Source organism: Polyodon spathula, chromosome 1 (genome assembly GCF_017654505.1).
Source record: "Polyodon spathula isolate WHYD16114869_AA chromosome 1, ASM1765450v1, whole genome shotgun sequence".
Classification (NCBI taxonomy): Eukaryota; Metazoa; Chordata; class Actinopteri; order Acipenseriformes; family Polyodontidae; genus Polyodon; species Polyodon spathula.
In genome coordinates this window covers 81,419,689-81,439,332 of record NC_054534.1, presented here as the reverse complement: position 1 = coordinate 81,439,332, position 19,644 = coordinate 81,419,689, and the positions used below count along the sequence as shown (strand labels likewise).

The window sequence follows — 19,644 nt, the reverse complement described above, 5'->3', positions numbered from 1 at the left end:
AATTCCTTACAATTGCAATTACACTTAATCTAAAAGGCAGTAATTGAATGTAAAATTGTTGAGTGTGTTAACTGTTCAATATCCAAATATCTCTCTGGCTTATTAGTTTATTTATCATTAAATGGTAATACATTTTTTTTCATCTTATCTCTTGTCTTACAATGCAACGCTATAGTTTTGCTATTTTTGTCTTTAGGATTCAGAAGAAGCAAAAACAGCAAGGAGAAATGATCAAGAATGGTTGGGTCAGATAGAGGGAATCCTTGAAGGACAGGTACGACAATTTGTAATGATCTTTTTTATATTGTTTGGTTTTCTGGTCTGCAAATGAACTCTGAGTCATGAGCATTTAAACCCTTTTAGGCTAGTGCTGTTGAGTCAAATATTCATTTTACCTTTTACTAAAAAAAATAATCTATTACAATCAACCAATTCAATTGTGTGAAATAAGGACCTGATGTAATCAAAATAGCTACAAGGATCATTTCATTATAAAATGTTATATATCATTATTTATTTGTATCATGTGATGAAGCTTCATGATGTATTTTTTGCTTTCTTATGGTGTGCTCTTCCAAAGGTAAAAATGGAAAGTTGAAATGTCAAACCCACTATCGGTATTTAGTGGTAAAAAAAAAAAAAAGCTTGATCCTGAAATAATAATCAAGAATGTTGTTGTATTTTTTATAGTGACGGGTGTGCGGGGCTGCTTTGTTATTTGTAAGCGTTGACGTTAGGTATTTGAGCACAGGACTCCTGAGGAGTGCTTCACAGAATTTGGTGACCTTTTTCCACAGACCTGTTTCCAGTCAATTCATGTTTTCCTCACAGCCGGACAGCTGTTAGTTGCACTGCCGTCCTGTATGCTGAACAATAATTTCTACTGAGACCGCGAGCAGCTTGTTAGTGGGAACTAAATATTGATTTGGCGTCCTGTCGATGCAGAAAGAATGAAAAAATGTCCACCAGAGACCTCCTCAAACATATTCCTATCGACATTTTCTGGGCAGAGTGGAAGGCTGCTCAGCAGATGACAAGGCTGAGACTAGCTGGAATCCCAGAGGAGTCCATTGAGACTGCTGCTGTGACCTGTGTGATACTTTTTCTTCTCTTTCAAGTATTTCTCTTAATAAACACAGTGTCTGCAGGGACAGTGCCCCTCTTGTAAGTGATCAAGGGCAGTTTATTGGCAGGTGAGATTTTTCTGAGAGCCTGTGCATTGTGTGTGTGTGTGTGTGTGTGTGTACACACCATGTTCTTGTTCTTATATTTCTTAAGGAACATACAGTAACTGATCTGAGAAATGCATTGTAATACATTTGTGTATATAAAAATAAATCATCACAGTTTTAGATCATTGGTCCTGCTTTAAAGATCTAAATATCTGCAATTAGATAATTAATGTTATGCTGCTATTTGTACCAAGCAAAGCGTACAAGCCTTGTGTATTTGTGTCTGTTGGAAACACCAGGATGGGCAATATTTTAACAGTTTATATCAATTACAAATATTAAAGCAAGCTTCCCTCAGTCAGGTGAGCCTCATTTGGGAGAGGTTCGGGAGAGCAGAGATAGATCAATGCCTCCCAAGAATCAACTCACTCTCCCTTCTGGTTCTCCATAATAGGAGGCAGGGACCCGCTGGCAGTAGATGCCTTGGCACACCAGTGGCAACTGTTAAATGCCTTTCCACCGCTCACCCTGCTCCTGCTGTGTCTGGTGAAAATCAGGCACATGCTCCTAGTAGCCCCTTATTTGCCTCTGATGCAGCTCCTGAGCGACTAGCCGTGGAGACTGCCAATGGCATCCCGATCCTTTCACCTCCAGAAAAGCTCACTGCCCATTCCATCAGGGGCATGGCAACTTCGTTTGCTTTATTCCAGAGTGCATCTGTCAAGAACATATGCAATGCAGCGATGTGGGCTCCTCCGCATACCTTTACTAGGTTCCACAGTCTTAATGTCATGGATCCTCAAAACCCTGGTTTTGGAACTGGTGTTAAGGACAGATTCTCAGTTGACCCTTACAACACAGGCATAGGGATAAGTTTCTGCCTTCATTATTTAGCCATAGCTACTTGTTACTGGGGTTCCGTATGGTAACGCTAATAGCAGCCTCTTGATTTAGCCTTGTAGCATTCTAGTCGTTCTGCAATCTTGCCCTTGCAACGGCTTTGGTACCCATAGGGTAATGGCTACATTTCGTATTTGAAAAGGAATGTTAGGTTATTATTATAACCCTGGTTCCCTGAAACAGAAATGTAACCACTAACTTTCAAGGTTGCTACGTTCATGAGTGCAGTATGTTTGAAGTAAAGATGACGTTGAGGTCTGTGAGTGCAGTACGTTTATGTCCCTGGGGATGGACCATGACACATGCGTCATAGGTTCATCGAGCAGATTTGATATATCTTATTCAGGTTTCGGGTCTAAGAGATAAATACCCATATGGTAATGGTTACATTTTTCAGTCTGTAAAAACAAAAATATTCCACTGTATAGTTAATACTCTATTCTCTGCACGTTGAAGGCTTTTTTCATTTTGATTGTATACTAAGGATAAATGTAACAATACAATCTGAAACCCTGTTGGAGTGTATACAGGGATTTTTTTTTATTTTTTATCTTTATTTTTTTAATAGAACTTAGTGGTACAAATTAACATTAGACTGGTAGCCCAAGGCTGTTTTTTATTGACTGGCTATGTAAAACATGGTGCTGTGGTAGCCCAGGAATCACACACATCTCCCATGATTCTTGTGCTTTGGGTTATTGGTCTATCTCTCTTTGTATTTGCACTAATCCTACATTTTTCACTTGTAGTTTCAGTTTTTGTTTTTGTTTTTTTTAAATGTTTAAGCGCTCACTGAGGTCAAGAATGTCAGGGTAAAATATAGAAAATGTATAGTATGCAATATTATACCTTTCTTGAAGAGACTGCCTCATCAGATAAAACACAATATTATTTAGCAGCTACTCCATATTGGGCTAGTTATAACATTTTATTTTGTTGCTCAATGTAATATTCTGTTAACCTGGAGGATTGACATACTGAATAGAATTGTCTGAAGGACTGGACTGCTAAACTAGAGCATTAGAATCAAAACTTTCTGCTAGTTTTGGTTGATTAGGTTTTGTGGCTACTGAAATTTATAATACCCACCGATTTCTATTGTTTCCATATGTACCCTAATTTTGCAAGGATAGTGTTAAAGTATTAACGTTTTCCTTGTGTGTTTATTTTCATATGAAGTCCTATCTTGTTAAGGTCAAACACAAGTGACCTTGGTTAACAGTTCAAGCCACATTGTGCATAAGATTGTGCGTAAGACATCCCCAAGCAATTAGATTAACATTTACATTTTATACAGTTCTGCTTCATTTCTTTTAATGTTTGAATAAAATATAATTATTAAAAAAGTGAAATCTAACCATAATTTGTGGCAATAATTTAGTTTTTAATGTCAGACAGACTCAATTTGATCTTTAACGGTGATGCGCCGCCCAAATATTTTACAGTGCATTGCTGACTCTTATGCACAGCTGCAGTATGATGTCAGGCCTTCCATTGAAATTAATACAGAGACAGTTTTGCCATGCTATAGTACATTCATAACCTCTGTACACCAAGGAAAAAAAAAACAAAAAAACTTAAAGGGTATAAACAGAGGCAGTATAGGCCCCAAACGTCTATTGGTTTAAGAGTCCAAACTATGAATTCATATTTAAGTTTTTCTTTTTTTTTTTTGAATTCACCAATGTCCTTTAATACAAATATGTAGAATAGCTCTCTAAAGAGGGTGACAGCAGCTTATTTATGGAGAGCACTTTCTTCTTTCCAATTATTGTAAGTAAATGAAGGACCTGCAAGCAATAATGCAGACTAAGATGTAGAGTTTTTGTGCCACCGACTCAGAACTCTGAAGGTAATTGCCCAGCAGTATTGATTTAATTGCCTAGGTTTATTTGTGGAATCCTAATTATTGACTGGTGGTAAATTTAAGGAGCAGTCTTTATGAACACTGTGAAATCGCTGCTTCTGCTGTTATACATAATGAACTGCATCATATCCCTTTAGATAATTTTTCAAGCTAAATTTATTCCACCCTGACAGCACAGTAATAGTCAGACTCTTTATTTTGTATTACTCATACAGCCTACTTTACCGGTGCATTAGGGCTGAGCTTGGTTCCAGTTGCTCTGTAATGTTTGTGTACAGTTGCACTCGTGGGAGCATTTCTTTGTGGGCATAACCTCCAACAGGTCCACCTAGCATAATTTACTGGAAAAGTAGGAGAATAAGGCTACCAAGTATTCGTTTCTTAACACCAGGAGCTCAGCACTGTTAGATTATTATTATTATTATTATTATTATTATTATTATTATTATTATTATTATTATTATTATTATTATTATTATTATTATTATTATTATTATTATATGCAAAGGGGACCTCTTGTAACTTAGATTGTTTTCTGTTCATCACACTAAAGGGGAAATTAAAATGCTGCTTCTGTCTAGTTGTATTTAGGTCAGATGGAACATGTTGAAAAGACCTGATCAGACAATAGAATACATACATTTAAATTACAGTATTATCCTTGGGTCCAAACTCCCTTTCATGGGAATCTCTGAGGGAACTGAGGAAAAATACATTTGATAAGTGTATTATTACTAATACTGTACAGTAGTTTGCTTACAATGTAAGACTAAAATGCATTGCTAGTATGGCGATACCTTTATCCTTGTACCTATGGTGCCACAAGTCTTTAGGGCTATAACTCAGAAATAAAGAAGCTGGTGATCACATATGCTGGTGGAACCCATTCATACAAATAAGAAATAGAAAATAAATACTGATTTTGTGTGTGCACCAAAACCAGCAAGGAATCATGTGAGCAAGAAATTTGGGGACTAGGCTAGATCTTATTGCGGATTGTTCACAAGTATATTTGACACAAATTAGGCCTTCTCTTTTTCATTAAACAGTCAATACAAGGTTCATAATTGCAATAATGCACAATGGTACAGTTTTTAAGAGCGCCAGTCATGAACAGGCCAGTATAGAACCATTCTGTTGATCATTTATTGTTTAACTTATTATCAAATGTGCAGCTTCAACTAATAACATCCTTAATGGGTTGTGTATATAACAACCTCTTTGTGTTGCAGAATAACCTCTTGATAAATTGTAAAAGGGCTGGTTCCAGAAGAATGCCCTTTAGATAACAAGGGCAGTATACGATAGTCCCTTTGGGTGCTTATTAAAGAGTCCTGACTGCTCTTCACAGTATGTCTGTAGACAGAGCTATGAAGCTGTGGCAATTGCAGGCACATTGCACCCTGAGCCACATTACTCGCTAATTTGTTTATAATAAAACAGACGTTCTGTACAGAAGAGCCTCTGTCTTGTATTGCTGTCCATCACAGCCCTGTAATTCAAGGGTAATTATTTGTATTTTAGGATGTTACCATGTGTACCAGGAATATGTAATATTTTTAAATACATCTTTATGGGTGAGTGTACAAATTGTATTGATTTGAGTACATGAGTGACAAGCCCTTTTTCTCAGTAAAACATTCCCAGGGAGAAAAAATTATATTACTGGTTGCAGATAGGGATTGTATTTATTTCTTTATTTATGTATTTATTTATTTTTTAAATCAAAGTAACCACTCTGAATTTAAATTACACCTTTGTAAAGGGTATTATTTATTATTATTATTATTATTATTATTATTATTATTATTATTATTAGGTGTTATTAAAACTCCTTCCTTCTTATTTTAATGTTGTGCAATACAAAATGTATTTCGATAAGACATTGATGTTATTACATTTTTTTGTTAATTTCCTTTTTGTATTTTAATTCTGTTTTAAGCAATACGTTCATTTTCTTCATTTGATTTAAAAACACTTTAGTAGCTACAATCAAATGTATCTGTCCAGTATTTAAAATGCAATTCATTCTCAGTACTGCATTTATTTATATGCCTTTTGTGTGACCTAGCAACAATGCTGGGAAATAACTCCCCAAACAAGAAAAAAATATCTCTATAAAATGTACAGTAACTATTTGTAACTTTAACTATAACTTGTTATATTTAGTTTGAGGTAATAAGTTACTTTAACTTGTTACAATTGTGTTCAAGTAACTTTAACAGATCACTTTTTAAAAGTAACTTCTCCAACACTTTATAACAAGATGCTGTCTCAAAATAAATCACTTCAGTTGTAAATTACATTTAAGCAAACTTATTACAGTTCACTAAAAAACTTGTTACAAAAATAACACTCCAAAGTAACTTGCATGTCAGAACAGTTGACATTTAAACAAGGAATATATATATGAGGCTGTGTGGTCCAGTGGTTAAGCACCTTCTTGTACTCCGTCTTTCGGGTGTGAGACATTGTTGTAAGTTACTCTGCAACTGGTGCACAGTTCACACACCCTAGTCTCTGTAAGTCGCCATGCTTGGATAAAGGCGCCTGCTAAATAAATAAACAAATAATAATAATATATGCCCCTTGGTCCTCCATTAGCAAAACATATCTAATTAATGTAATCCAAGGAGTAAACTGAGAACAGCATAGAATTAATGTTGTGTATACTTTATTATTGTTATTATTATTATCTGTGGCAAAGTGGTTTGTAGTGCTCCGGTGTATAGGTGATTTGTGGTGCTCCAACAAAGGACAAACACAAAGTTTACCGGTCAGGTTTCTTTAATGCCCTTTTAAACTGGGTTTCAAATAATAAAGCTGGCTCTACCCAGCAATGGGTATTGCCAGCTAAACTGGACTCAAATAATAAAGCTGGCTCTACCCAGCAATGGGTATTACCAGCTACAAAACAAAGGGGTTGCAGTCCTGAAATAATAAACACACAAGACGTCTCCAAACTAGGTGCTCTGGTCCAGGTGCAGTGCTCTGAGTGCTGGTGCTGGTGCTGGTGCTCGTGCGCGTTCAGTTCCGGGCTTCTCGCTGCAGCTCCAGCTTCGTATCAGCCATCTGGCAAAACAAACACAACACTTCTCAATGAACCCACACTTCATTCAAGGTTCTGTCCTTGTCTCCTCCCATTAACCACAACAAAGGAGCCGATTACGGCGTCACGTTCCCCTAAAGTACCCTAAGCCCCGCCCCCTCCGATAGCTAGTTCAATCGCGTCTCCTCCAATTCATGACTGAAACTTCGCTCACCGTACTAGGGCGATGACTCCAGGTACCGTAACGCCGCCCTCTTCCTGAATGGCCGGCTCCCGGGGATGAACTGCCCAACCATTCAGTAGGAAGCCCGCAGTTCCTGTTGTACAGTGCCCTCACCGGTCGAGAGGGATATTGTTAATTCGGATTCATTCGCTCTCCGTCACACTATCCCTATTGTATCCCTATTGTTTACAACAACTTGGCACCCAGAATGGAATGTTCTTTTTCTAGATTTGTGATGTCATCATATAGTCCTCGTACTGTACTTTTCTAGAATTTTTAAATGCGCATTCCAAGGGGGGTGGGGGGTAGCCCAGTGCCAGTGCCACTTTGGTATGGTTAACATTAGTCCATGCACCAAAGTGCATCAAATTCAAGGGACACGTTGCAGAATAGTCATCTTACTGAGGCAGGAATACACTTATCTTCTAAAATAGTGTGTTAAAAAATGCATAGCGCACTACATAAAACAAATAACACAAGGGCCGATGAAACAAAAAGAGCCAACCATAGACAGGGCACAAAACTACACTAGTCAACAGTGCTTCCCCATGATTGTCAAGAATACTTAATCTGTTTATGCTATTCATCTAGATATAGCAGTATATCCTTATAGTTTGAGCCCGGTGAAATTATTTTAAATGTAGCCTTTTATAATTGTTAATTTTATTTTTCACATTTCGTTTTAATTTGTTTTATCTGTTAAAAATGTGTTTTCTTTCATTTTGTCAAAGGTGCACATTAATAAAATAACTCAAATAGATGTATGTGAAGTACACATCATGTTGTTTTTTTTTGTTCTACATTTTGACATAAACAGACCTAGCACAGAAAAATTATTTAGTTACCATAATTTATCATTAGCGACAGTAACGGTAGTGTATGTGAAGTATGTATAAATAATATTTATACAGCTCTACTATTGGGGTCATAATAATTGCACATGCAGCAATCTAACCATTACAAAATTAATGGGAATTGTATTTCAATCCCATTGCACTGAAGCAGGGCTCCAGTATACGACGACTTTGGAGTTTCTCAGTATTTAAACATGAAGCAAAGCAGGTTCATTCATTCAAATTCATTCAAAACCAAAACAACATTTGCTCCAGTGCAAAGTTTGCACCACTTGAAATAAAACAAAGTAGCATCATACCAATACAAAATACAAGCAAACAGCCATATTCTCCCCAAAAGAATAATGCTTAAAGACAGTATATTTTGACTTCCATTTCTTCCTTTTATCTATTCTTGAGAGGAATAGACTTTTTATATCATATATATATATATATATATATATATATATATATATATATATATATATATATATATATATATATATATATATATATATAATCTGCGCAAATGCTAGACAGAGCTTCTGTTTCCCTTCAGACCATGTATGGCAACGGCTGAACCTTGACAACTATGATTGGAACTATGTATTTAAAGTATTTTTTGTATAAACCTACCAATTTAAAAATGTAGTTCTGTGTTTGCTTTATAATGATTTTCCTTTTTATTTTGTTTTATATGTTGCTTTTCATTTTATTTTGTGTTCTTTCTATTTGTGAAAAACACAGGGCTCTACTTATAGTCCTTAACATAATAGCATCAAATCCCGCTGTTTAAAAATATTTTAATGTAAAATACTACTTATAGTAATTATAGTAGTTATGGCCTTTTGCTTGAAAAATCTACTGGTTTGAAATTGAGTCGTGCATCTTTTACCAGACACATTTTTATGAAGTTCATGTTACAGTGTAGCAAATCTGATAGTAGTGAATCAAAACACATATTAACTTATGTAGATTAAAAAAATAAACGTAATTTAATTAGTAGTTGTGGTAGCATGATGACACAACTTTAGCAAAGCACATTAAGGAATCCCTGTTGTGCTATGAGGGAATCTGCATGGAAACATTTAACAAATAATTACATTTATATATAAATAAAACAGATGATCAGTAGAAAGCTCAGTTGTAAACCCAGATGGCTAAGATTAGGTAAGTAAAATTGGAACGTTTCTGTAATACCATTCTGATATCTTACAACACTTTTTTAATGCAATTGGTTCTTTCTTATGATGCGTGTAGTTTGTTGTAAAGCCCTGTCAGAATATATAGGAATAATAGTGCCTCAGTTGTAATTGTAGTGTGTTACCTCCATTTTCAGTGTAAATGTAGCCTCTGAGCATAAGACATCCCTTTATACTGCAGACCTGGTTAACAGGCAGTATGGCCATGACTCCCATTTGTGCAATAATGCCATTCTAGCAGCACTTGAATTCTTGTTATAAACCATAACGCAAACAGCACAGTCTCATGTGGCTCCTGACAACTATGTTATAAACTGGGATTATTATTATTATTATTTTAATCACTTCATACATCAGGAAATGGTTGGGAGTTCCACGCTGCCTCAGCAGAGAGGGACTTTATGGTAAAGGAATACTGCAGCTACCAATGTCTGCTCTAACCGAGGAGTTTAAGTGCGCCAAAGTCCGACTGGAAATGACATTAGTAGATTCACGCGACAATTGCGTAAGGGAGGCAGCACCTATGTTGAAAACTGGAAGAAAATGGACAGCAAAGGCGGCTGTAGAAGATGCTAAGAATGCCCTTCGAATCAGAGATATTATGGGGCAAGTTCAGCATGGAAAAGGAGGTTTTGGTCTCAGTTCAGCTCCTCCTACATGGCACAAGGCAACCCCAGGTCAACGGAGGAAGCTGGTAGTCAATGAGGTGCACAAGCAGGAGGAAAGGATCAGGTGTGTAAAAGCCATTTCCCAGGCCAAGCAGGGAAAATGGATGAGATGGGAGAGTCTGGAACAACGCAAGATTGGCTAGCAAGACCTGTGGACAATGGAACAGAGCAGGATCAGTTTCCTCATCAGATCAGCATATGTTCTCCCATCACTGCAGAACCTAAACCTCTGGTTGGGTAAGGATCCCTCATGTCCTTTGTGTTCATCACCTGCAACATTAAGGCACATTTTGACAGGATGTAAGGTGGGTCTTAGCCAAGGACAGTTTACTTGGCGCCATGACCAGGTGCTGCAACGTTTGGCCTTCGCATTGGAAGACAAGCGTAACCTGACCAATAAGTTGCCACCAGTTCCATCAAAGCATTACACACAAAAGACAATATTCCTCCGTCCACGAGAGCAACCACCAAGAAAAGGTGTTAAAACCAAGCCTCGCCCAGGACAACTGGAAGCTGCTAGAGACTGGAAGATGCTGGCAGATGTTGGTCAACGGCTTATTTTTCCACCTGAGATTGCCACCACTATACTTCGACAGGCATTGTCTTATGGTCTGGATCAGCACGCCTTGTTCATCTGGTAGTTAACAGTACCATGGGAAAATGCTGTGGATAAGGTGTATGACAGGAAGAAACTTTGATATGCTCAACTAGCTGCTGAAGCGGAACAGCGAGGATGGAGAGTCTTACCCAGTGGAGATGGGTTGTTGAGGATTTGTGGCACATTCTACAACCTGGTTTCTCAGAGGCGTCGGGTTCAGTGGCCAAGAGTTGGGTCGCACAGTGAAGAACTTTTCTGAAGCAACAGAAAGGAGCAGCAACTGACTGTGGTTGAGACTGAAAGATTCTGGATGGGGATCTCAAGCATAATAGAAAGAAAGCAACGCTGATGTACAGGTAAGTAAGCTGGGCTGAGCTGGGTGGGGGGGTGGAGGGGGGTGATGCTGGGAAGACAGAATCACTGTTGAGCCCTCTTGAGGTGTCGTGGGCTAGTCAACGAAACATTGAGGATGGAAAGTGCCCTCTTGAAGACCCCAGAGATGTACCCTACTTAGCTCAATCTAGATGGTTGTCATGCTGATGCGCTGGGGAGACTGCACTGGGTTGATCCCTGGAGCCAGCATCGCAGCATTGTGTGTGCTGATGCGCTGGGGAGGCAAAATGAGCTGATCCCTGGAGCCAGCATTACACTTCAGCAATCAACACCACACAGAAGGGTATCTACATCATCAGATGGAAAACAACGCAAATGGATGGAGAACAGATGGATCACATTAGCTTACTGCAAAGATACGTCTTAGTTGGTGCTTATCTTGGCGAGAGCCGAGTTCAAATCAGCATGAAGTTCAACATCTACTTTCATGTAATGGAAATCATGAAGATCTGGATACATCCAGTGACTGCTGTGAATAGTGCAGCTGGCGACAAGGGAAAGACCTCGTGACAGCATGGAAAGGCAGCTGACAGGAGGAAAGAGACCCCATTAGGGCTGGCAAGGGTTAGCTACCCTGGTCGGCAGTATCCAGCTCTTTGTTTTCAAAGGTAAACAGGATGCTGGAGACACCAGCCCAAGGCTTCTAAGAAATTAAAGAGAAAAATACCCCTAGAGTCCGCGAGAGCGGGGGAGGAAGATGACTCAACGTTGGATAAAATGGTTAATGATTTAGGAACGGAAACGGATATGAGAATGGAGAGCACTTCACAAAAGACTAGTTCAAGATCTGCAGTTAGCAAAGACATGGAACTCCAGGTTTGTGTCTGCGGCTGGAGCAAGGCAACAACGATCAGGGGTTTGAAGATTCATCAAGGGAGAATGAAATGCTTGAGGGAGAAGGGACAAGGTCCTTGCATTGATCAGTACTTACGAAGTCAGTCAAGTCAGTCGAATGAAATCCAGCGACAGAAAGCAAACCACAGTTTGCAGGATATCAATCATAGACGTCAGGAGGACAACTAGGATACAACTAGTGATGAACCTAATGATCCTTGTGAACCTGGTCAGATGAACCAGAGAGAAAAGAACCTCAATGGACACAAGCCTGGAATTAAATGGCCAAAAGCTTGTGAGAAAACTGTGTGGGACACAGTAAACGTGGATTTCTGTTTTACTTTGGAAAGGTTAAATGGAACAGTTGAAAAGAAGCTGGATAAATTTGGGGACATCATCTATGCATATGGAAGCGAAAGGTTTGGAATTGAAAAAAGGAAGGAAAAAGTACAAACTATTCCTGGAAAGTCTAGATGGCAGCAGGAGATTGAACGCTTAGTTAGAGAAAGGAGGCAGTTGAGGAAGCAATGGAGAAAATCAGAACAAAGTTAGAAGGGACTCCATCTGTTACAAAGGGTCATAAAAGATAAGCTTGTAAGAGCTGAGCTCTTACGGAAACGCTACAAAAAGAAAGAGCGTGCGAGAACTAACTTATAAAGATCCATTCAAATTTGTAAAGAAGATATTCACCAGTGAGAGAAATGGCACACTAAAATCATATAATTTTGAGCTGGAAAGATATTTGGAGGAAACACATACAGATTCAAAAAGGCAGCAGCCTATGTCAATTTCTTCAGACATCCCACTTATCAGTCCACCCGAATACCAAATGGAGGACTGTGCACCTAAGTGGAAAGAAGTAGAGCAAGCTGTGGAAAAAGCTAGGGCATTATCATCTCCAGGGCGTAATGGAGTTCCATAGAGAGTGTACAAGAGTGCTTCTGGAGTTCTACGAATCCTGTGGAAATTGATGAAAGTGGCATGTGAAAAGCAGGTTGTTCCAAGAGCATGGCGCCGAACACACGGAGTCTTTATACCAAAAGAAACAGATTCTACAAGCATTGCTCAGTTTCGTCCTATTTCCCTATTAAAGAAGGCAAGATTTTCTTCAGCATTATTGCGCAGAGATTGTCAACCTACCTATTAAAAAACTGCTTCATTGACACTTCAGTACAAAAAGCAGGCATTCCAGGTTTCCCAGGTTGCTTAGAACACATCAGCGTAGTCTGGCAACAAATTCAGTCAGCAAAGAAGGAGAGGAAGGAGCTCCATGTGACATTCCTGGATTTGGCTAATGCATATGGTTCAGTGCCACATGAACTTTTTTGGGCAGCATTTGATTTTTTCAGCGAACTGATGACAATAACAAATTTAGTGAAAGCCTACTTTGGAGAATTGAAATTTAGTTTTTCAACTTCAGAATTCAGCACTACGTGGAACAGCCTAGAAGTTGGAATAAAGGCAGGATGTACCATTTCTCCACTGGCTTTTACCATGGCAATGGAAGTAATTATTAGGGCATCAAAATGGGTAGTGGGAGGAGAGAGCTTGACTTCTGGAATGCGACTATCATCAATTTGAGCATACATGGATGACATGACAACAATGACTACAACTGTAGCCTGCACTAATGTACTAGCCCTGTTGAGACTCAGAGGCATCAGAGTTCTCAATTATCTAGATGACTGGCCCATCTGCAAAGGCTCACGAACACACAGAGCTCGTCACCAACCATCTACATCGTTTGGGCCTGAAGGTAAACCATGCAAAGAGCCAGCTAACACTCACCTGGGTAGTAACCTATCTGGGGGGTGTACCTGGATTCAGGACGCATGTTGGAAACTCTGTCGGATGACAGAGTGCTGAAAGTAATCACATGCTTAGAGCTGTTTCAACTCGGCAGGGCACAGGATTTCTGGGATTGATGGCAGCACCATCAAATTCCCTCCCACTGGGTCTTTCCCCCATGTGGTTCTCCATAAAGGGAGAAGGGGGACCTCTGGGGATAGACACACTGGCACACCTGTGGCCAGCATGTCTGTTATACGCATTTCCACCGCTTGCGCTGCTCCCGTTTTGTCTGGAGAAGATCAGACAGGATCGGGCCAGGGTGTTACTAATAGTTCCTTACTGACCCAGGAGAGTCTGGTTCTCCTCCCTGATGCAGCTGCTGAATGGCCAGCCATGGGAACTGCCGATGCGATGCAACCTGCTCAGTCAGGCGCGGGGCACTCTGTGGCACTCCAACCCATCAAGCCTGCAGCTCTGGGTTTGGCCCCTGAACAGCTACATTTGAGCCATCTAGGGTTATCGAACATGTTGATGACACCTTGGAAAACGCCAGTGCAGCCTCCACTCGTTCCCAATATGGGTACAAGTAGGGCATGGGTTTGAACCCACAACATGCCCTATGGCAGTTATACTGCAATTTTTACAAGACCTTTTTTGTTGAAGGAAAATCTCATTCTACTCTAAAGGTCTATTTAGCAGTCATTTTGGTATGCCATGTAAAAATGGTTTTTTGAAAGGTACCTGGTGGCTTAGGCTACCGGTTCAAGATTTAGTTCCTCACTGGAGGTTAAATGTAGTGCTTAATGCACTAACAAAACCTCCGTTTGAGCCTATGCATTCAGCTGAGCTCAAATTCCTTTCTTTCAAGACAGCTATCTTACTTGCCATCACTTCTGCTAAGCGGGTGAGTGAAATGCCGGCATTTTCAACCTCGAAAGCTTGTCTCATTTTTTCAGAGGTCAGAATGAAGGTCACCCTTCATACTAACCCAGCTTTCCTGCCGAAGACCATCTCGGTTTTCCACATTAATCAGTCGGTGGAATTGGAGGTTTTTCATCCCCTTCCTTTCCAATCTGACAAGGAGTGCCAGTGCCATATGCTTTGCCCTGTGGGGGCGTTAGCATACTATGTGGTGAGTACTAAAAGCCGGAGGCAGTCGGAGCAGCTGTTTGTTTGTTACGGGGCTAAGCCCCAGGGACAGGCTCTGTCTAACAGACTGCATATGAACTGGCCAATCTGCCCCCATCTGAGAAGCTCACCGGCCATTCCACCAGAGGTCAGGCGACTTCATGGGTGGTGTTCCACAGTCCATCTATCCAGGACATATGCAGTGCAGCAGTGTGGGCTTCCTCCCATACGTTTGCCAGGTTCTATCGGCTGAATGTCGTGGACCAGCAGAATTTTGGTTTTGGCACATGAGTACTGAGGGCGGCTTCCCAGTCCTCTCTCATGTCACAACATTAGAGGTGAGTCAATTTTAATGTTATGTTGGAACACTGCTGTCATACAAGTGGTTACTAGCTTGTTATATGCCATGTCCTTGTGAAAGCTTGGGTATACTCAACCACATGTAATGGTTACTATTTCTTACTTGAAAGGGAACGTTAGGTTATTATCATAACCCTGGTTCCCTGAAATAGGAATATTAACCATTAACTTCGGGGTCGCGGCGTTCATGGTCGTACTCTTGAAGAAAATGGCGCAGATTGTAGGGGTCGCTACTGTTTTATGGTTGCGGGGGGAGAGTCTCAGCAGTGCCACCCTGCTCTAGTGAGAACCTTTGGTATAGAGTTTTAAGTTTTTAGAGAAACACCATTTTGTAATGGTTAATATTCCTATTTCACGGAACCAGGGTTATGACAATAACCTAACGTTTTCTTTTATTAGACACTTGAAGCAACCATTGATAGCAGGGATCTTGATTTAGCTGTCCCTTCAGAGAAGAGTGATGACACTTTGGTGGTAGGCTATTGAAATAAACAAAGAATGTGTGATGATTTGTTTGTTGTAATAACCAGTAATCCAGACTCAAACTTAAACATCCATAAACTATTTGTGTTGTCTCTGATACTTGTCATTAACCAAAGTTTAAGGACTGTGGTCTTGTAAAGACGATATAAAAATAACATAGTTTTTTTTTTTTTTTTTTTTTTTTTTTTTTTTTTTACTTGCTGGGTCACCATACTTTGCAGTACAGATTGGTACGATTGATTTTTTTCGTGTCATTCACAACGGCACACAGAGACAAAACATGAGACAGGAGCTTATTTACACTGTAAATCTGATGTATTTGACTTAGTTATATTAGAACATTTATTCTGTCGTGTTTTATATATATATATAAAGGGTGGTCAAACAAAGTTTTAAATTTCAACAACAGAAAAATAGGTATTATTAACAGTTTTTACGTAGCTTAAACATATCTAAACTTAAAATAATAAATGATTTAAAACGTGTAAAAATGCTTTTTTTACACACTAAATCCTGCTACAGTTTCTTCCGGATTTAAGTGTAGCACTGACTTTAGCTTTCCGAATAAAAAATAAATAAAAATAAACAAATTACTTAAACTTTTCAAAGAAAAAGTTCACTCCAAGCTTGGTTGTGTTTTTAAATTGAAAGTTAGGTTTTTTTTGGTTTTTTTTTAACGCAACAGCCTGCCCCTAAAAACACATCTCTGCCTCTGTGGACTGTCTGGAAGGCAGTATATATATATATATATATATATATATATATATATATATATATATATAAAACAACATTTATAAATAGGGGTCTACCTAAGGGGTCACATGAACTACTGCACAATGCAAGCGACACAAACTGCATATCTTCCTTGTGTAGGTAGCCCTGTTTTATTCCTTCGCAATCCTGTGTGCATTGCACTTAGGCAAAACATTTTTTTTTTTAAAGTCCTTGGACAAATAACATTAACAAAAAAGTACTCAAGTAGTTAAAATTGTTTACTCTTAGTCAGCCTATCAGTGCATCTTACTGTTTTTTTTGTGACCTGTACTGTACAGTAGTTGGTGGAACAAAGTCAGTGCTGCAGTTTTGATTTATTAGGTTGCTAAAGTTATCTAGTTTTCAGCATTGGAGGTAAAATACCAGAAATGGACAACAAAGCAGAAAAAAGCAAAGCAACTGTACATGAAGATAGAGGTAATCATTTTGGACATCTTGTAATGTATCTTTGGAGAAAATACGATCGATCGCTGTTTAACTTCAGAATCACAGATTAACCAAAAGGCTACTACAGAGATTACTGAACAGAACGTCAAATAAACTGTTTAGCTTTCAGAAAACAAACTGGAAAGTCAGCGCAGACAAAATGTATTCCTGCTGGTTGTAGCCATGTTTAATCAGTACTACAGGTACGATCTAGCACAGCCACCTCGCTTCAAACAACCTAGACGCAGTTAGAGTTTTAGACCCGAGTAGGCACGTTTTCTTTGTTTTGACTCAGTACTAATAAAATTAATTATTGGATGGAACAAATAACATGAAACGAACGTGCTGCATATATTGCCTTTATTAAAATATACCAGATGCCCATGGGTAACAGAGTTTTGGTACTGTTTCTAATCGATTTTCACATCTTTATAGCTTGGTAAAGCTTTGACTTACACTTCCAACCAATTCAGTGGATGCAGAACGTGCACTCTCAATATATGGGCAAGTCCACACCAGTCAGAGAATGTCTGCAATAACTGCTAGGGGATGTTCCATGCTTGCCTTTAACAAATGACACCACTCTGTTTTAGTAAGGAAGCAAATACCACTATTTTTAGACTTTTGTAGTGCTCTGAAATATTGTCTAGTTAGGTTTATTTAATGTTTAAGCAGGTCAGCAAAATCCTAATTTTATTCCATAAACTACCTGCGAAAAATGCGTAAACTTACCTCGATTTAAGTGGAACCCTTTTCATAAATGTAAAAAATCTAGCTCCAAATTTACACCCCTAATCTTTGACATGCTAATTGTTTGAACTGTGAGAGGAGGTGGAGCTAGACAGCGACTTGGATGGTGACCCCTAATTTTGGTGCGCACCAAACCATTTCTGCTGGTACTCCCGTGAGAACTTAATGATAAGTTATGTGAACCGATGATGATGATGATGATAATAAACAATATTAAACAGAACAGAAAACACACTGACAAAATAACAGGCACAAAGGCCAAAACAAAAGGTCTGTACAAAACACCCACAGGAGTAAATGTGCACACAGGACAGAAAACGAAAACACACACCTCTCACCAACATTAACTCTAAATATTCTAACAACCATGATTACCCTATTTACCTGTGGCTAGCTCAATTCCTGGCTCAAGTTACATTCCCACATGTTTTTGCAGGGAGGATTTTAACTCCCTCCCTGCCACCCAATATTCCCCCCACACACACAAACCTGTGCTTTGGCAGACCTTTCCCCCTTCCACACTGCCAGACCCTCCAACAATATTGCATTTCAAACTAATGGGCATTATGTTAGTTCTGAAAGCTATGAAAACAGTGACATAAGTTTAACTGTGTGTTGAGGTAACTCAGAATCTGGAAAACTATGTTGTACATTTTCCTAAGTAACATCTGCCATTGGTCACTATATCGTGTTGCATGTGCAGAAATACAATCTGGAAAATAAGAGTTTCATGAGCAAAGGTAAACATAAGAGTAATGTCTTGGCAGAACTACACATGAACAGTATTGCTGAACTCAGGGATTTACTCAGCATAAGTAACCAAGCTTTGAAATTAATAGACTCAATTGAAGGATTACAGAATTGTAATACTTTTGTGTAATTATGCACTTTTACAACATATTAAACCAATTCCACCCCTCACATTGTCATAACTAATATGTTTACATTATGTTGTTTAAAAAAACTGCTTTAGGTCTTCTAAGGCTGATTTTACAGACCCTGATTTGCACTAATCTTGTTTGTTGGTAATAGTCCAATATGTTATTTTTAAATGCTTTTGTATAAAGAAAATATATAGTGTAGGTTGTCATTTAGGGGTACTTGTGTTTAATTGTTGTTGTTTTTCTCTCTGTCATGTTTTGCATATCATGTTCTTGAGGGTTCAGCAGAAACAATTAGTTGTGGTACTTTGAAGAGCCTACATCAAATATTCAGGTTTGGCAATCCGTCAGAACTTAATGAGATTCTTTCTTCATATGCCTTAATAAACATAAGGTTTTTAATTCCTGCGTATTCTGTATTTTGCAGGTAAAACACTTGCTGGGATGACTGACTGAGTCTAGTCAGTACCCCTGTTTCTGAGGTTCCTTGTTTTTCACAGTTGGTTATGAACTGCATGACAGAAAGAAATGACACTAAGTGTTTCTTAACAACAGCCATGTGCCAAAAAACTGTTTTTGATTGCTTTGCATTTCTTTTGCAGTTTTCTTTTGCAACGCATCTAATGGAAGCCATATTAGTGAAGATGAAGGAGAGGAAAATGCTGACAGAAGAATTTGCGTCACTTAGAACAGAAGTCAGCAAAAAATCATGACCTTGAGGCTTCAGTTCCACTAAAAACTGTCTTCAAATGATGTGTTTATTGTGCTGGGATTTAATTTACATAAAAATGAGCTTTTAATAAGGATCTTAAGTATTATAAATATTTGTAAAAGAAAAACCAAGGGTGATTTTCCTTTGAGAACATTTGTAATCTAGAACACCCAGTATAATACATTATATAAATACATAGCTGTTTAATTGTGTGCAACCTGTTGGCATTTTGCATTCAACTAAAGCTTTATGAACCATTGCTGTGTGTGGCAATTTGTTTACATTGTGTGTATAGGAACCAAGATGTAAACTGTATGTACTTTACTGAGGTGTATGTTCCTATTTATTTAATTTCCTGTCTTAATCTCATAGATTTGTTAAAATAAAAGAATCAAGTTTTAACTTTTTTTAAATTATTTTTTTTTTAAAGCAATGACAGTATAATCGTAAATCTCGAAAAACTACTCACTTCTAAATCTTTTGCAGTCATTTTTGTATTACTTTAGCATAAATACATGTTAATTTGGATTAATATGTTGTTTTTTTCTGACTTTATGTGAACGAAAAGACACACATTTGCCCGTTTTCCCATTGGAAATA

General features: G+C 38.5%; 1 protein-coding gene across 2 annotated transcripts in view; it reads left to right on the top strand.

Moving 5' to 3' along the window:
- The window catches only part of cntln (centlein, centrosomal protein), a 154,738-nt gene extending 135,324 nt beyond the window's left edge, over nucleotides 1-19,414 (top strand). Inside the window, exons 27-29 of one of the 2 annotated variants that reach the window (XM_041263906.1) lie at nucleotides 197-274; nucleotides 15,418-15,492; nucleotides 18,935-19,414. In XM_041263906.1, the coding sequence (XP_041119840.1) occupies nucleotides 197-274; nucleotides 15,418-15,492; nucleotides 18,935-19,045 (264 nt within the window). In that variant the 3' untranslated portion in view covers nucleotides 19,046-19,414. The remainder of the gene's footprint in view (nucleotides 1-196; nucleotides 275-15,417; nucleotides 15,493-18,934) is intronic. The other variant, XM_041263915.1, reaches the window with a different exon arrangement.
- Nucleotides 19,415-19,644: the final 230 nt, after the last annotated feature.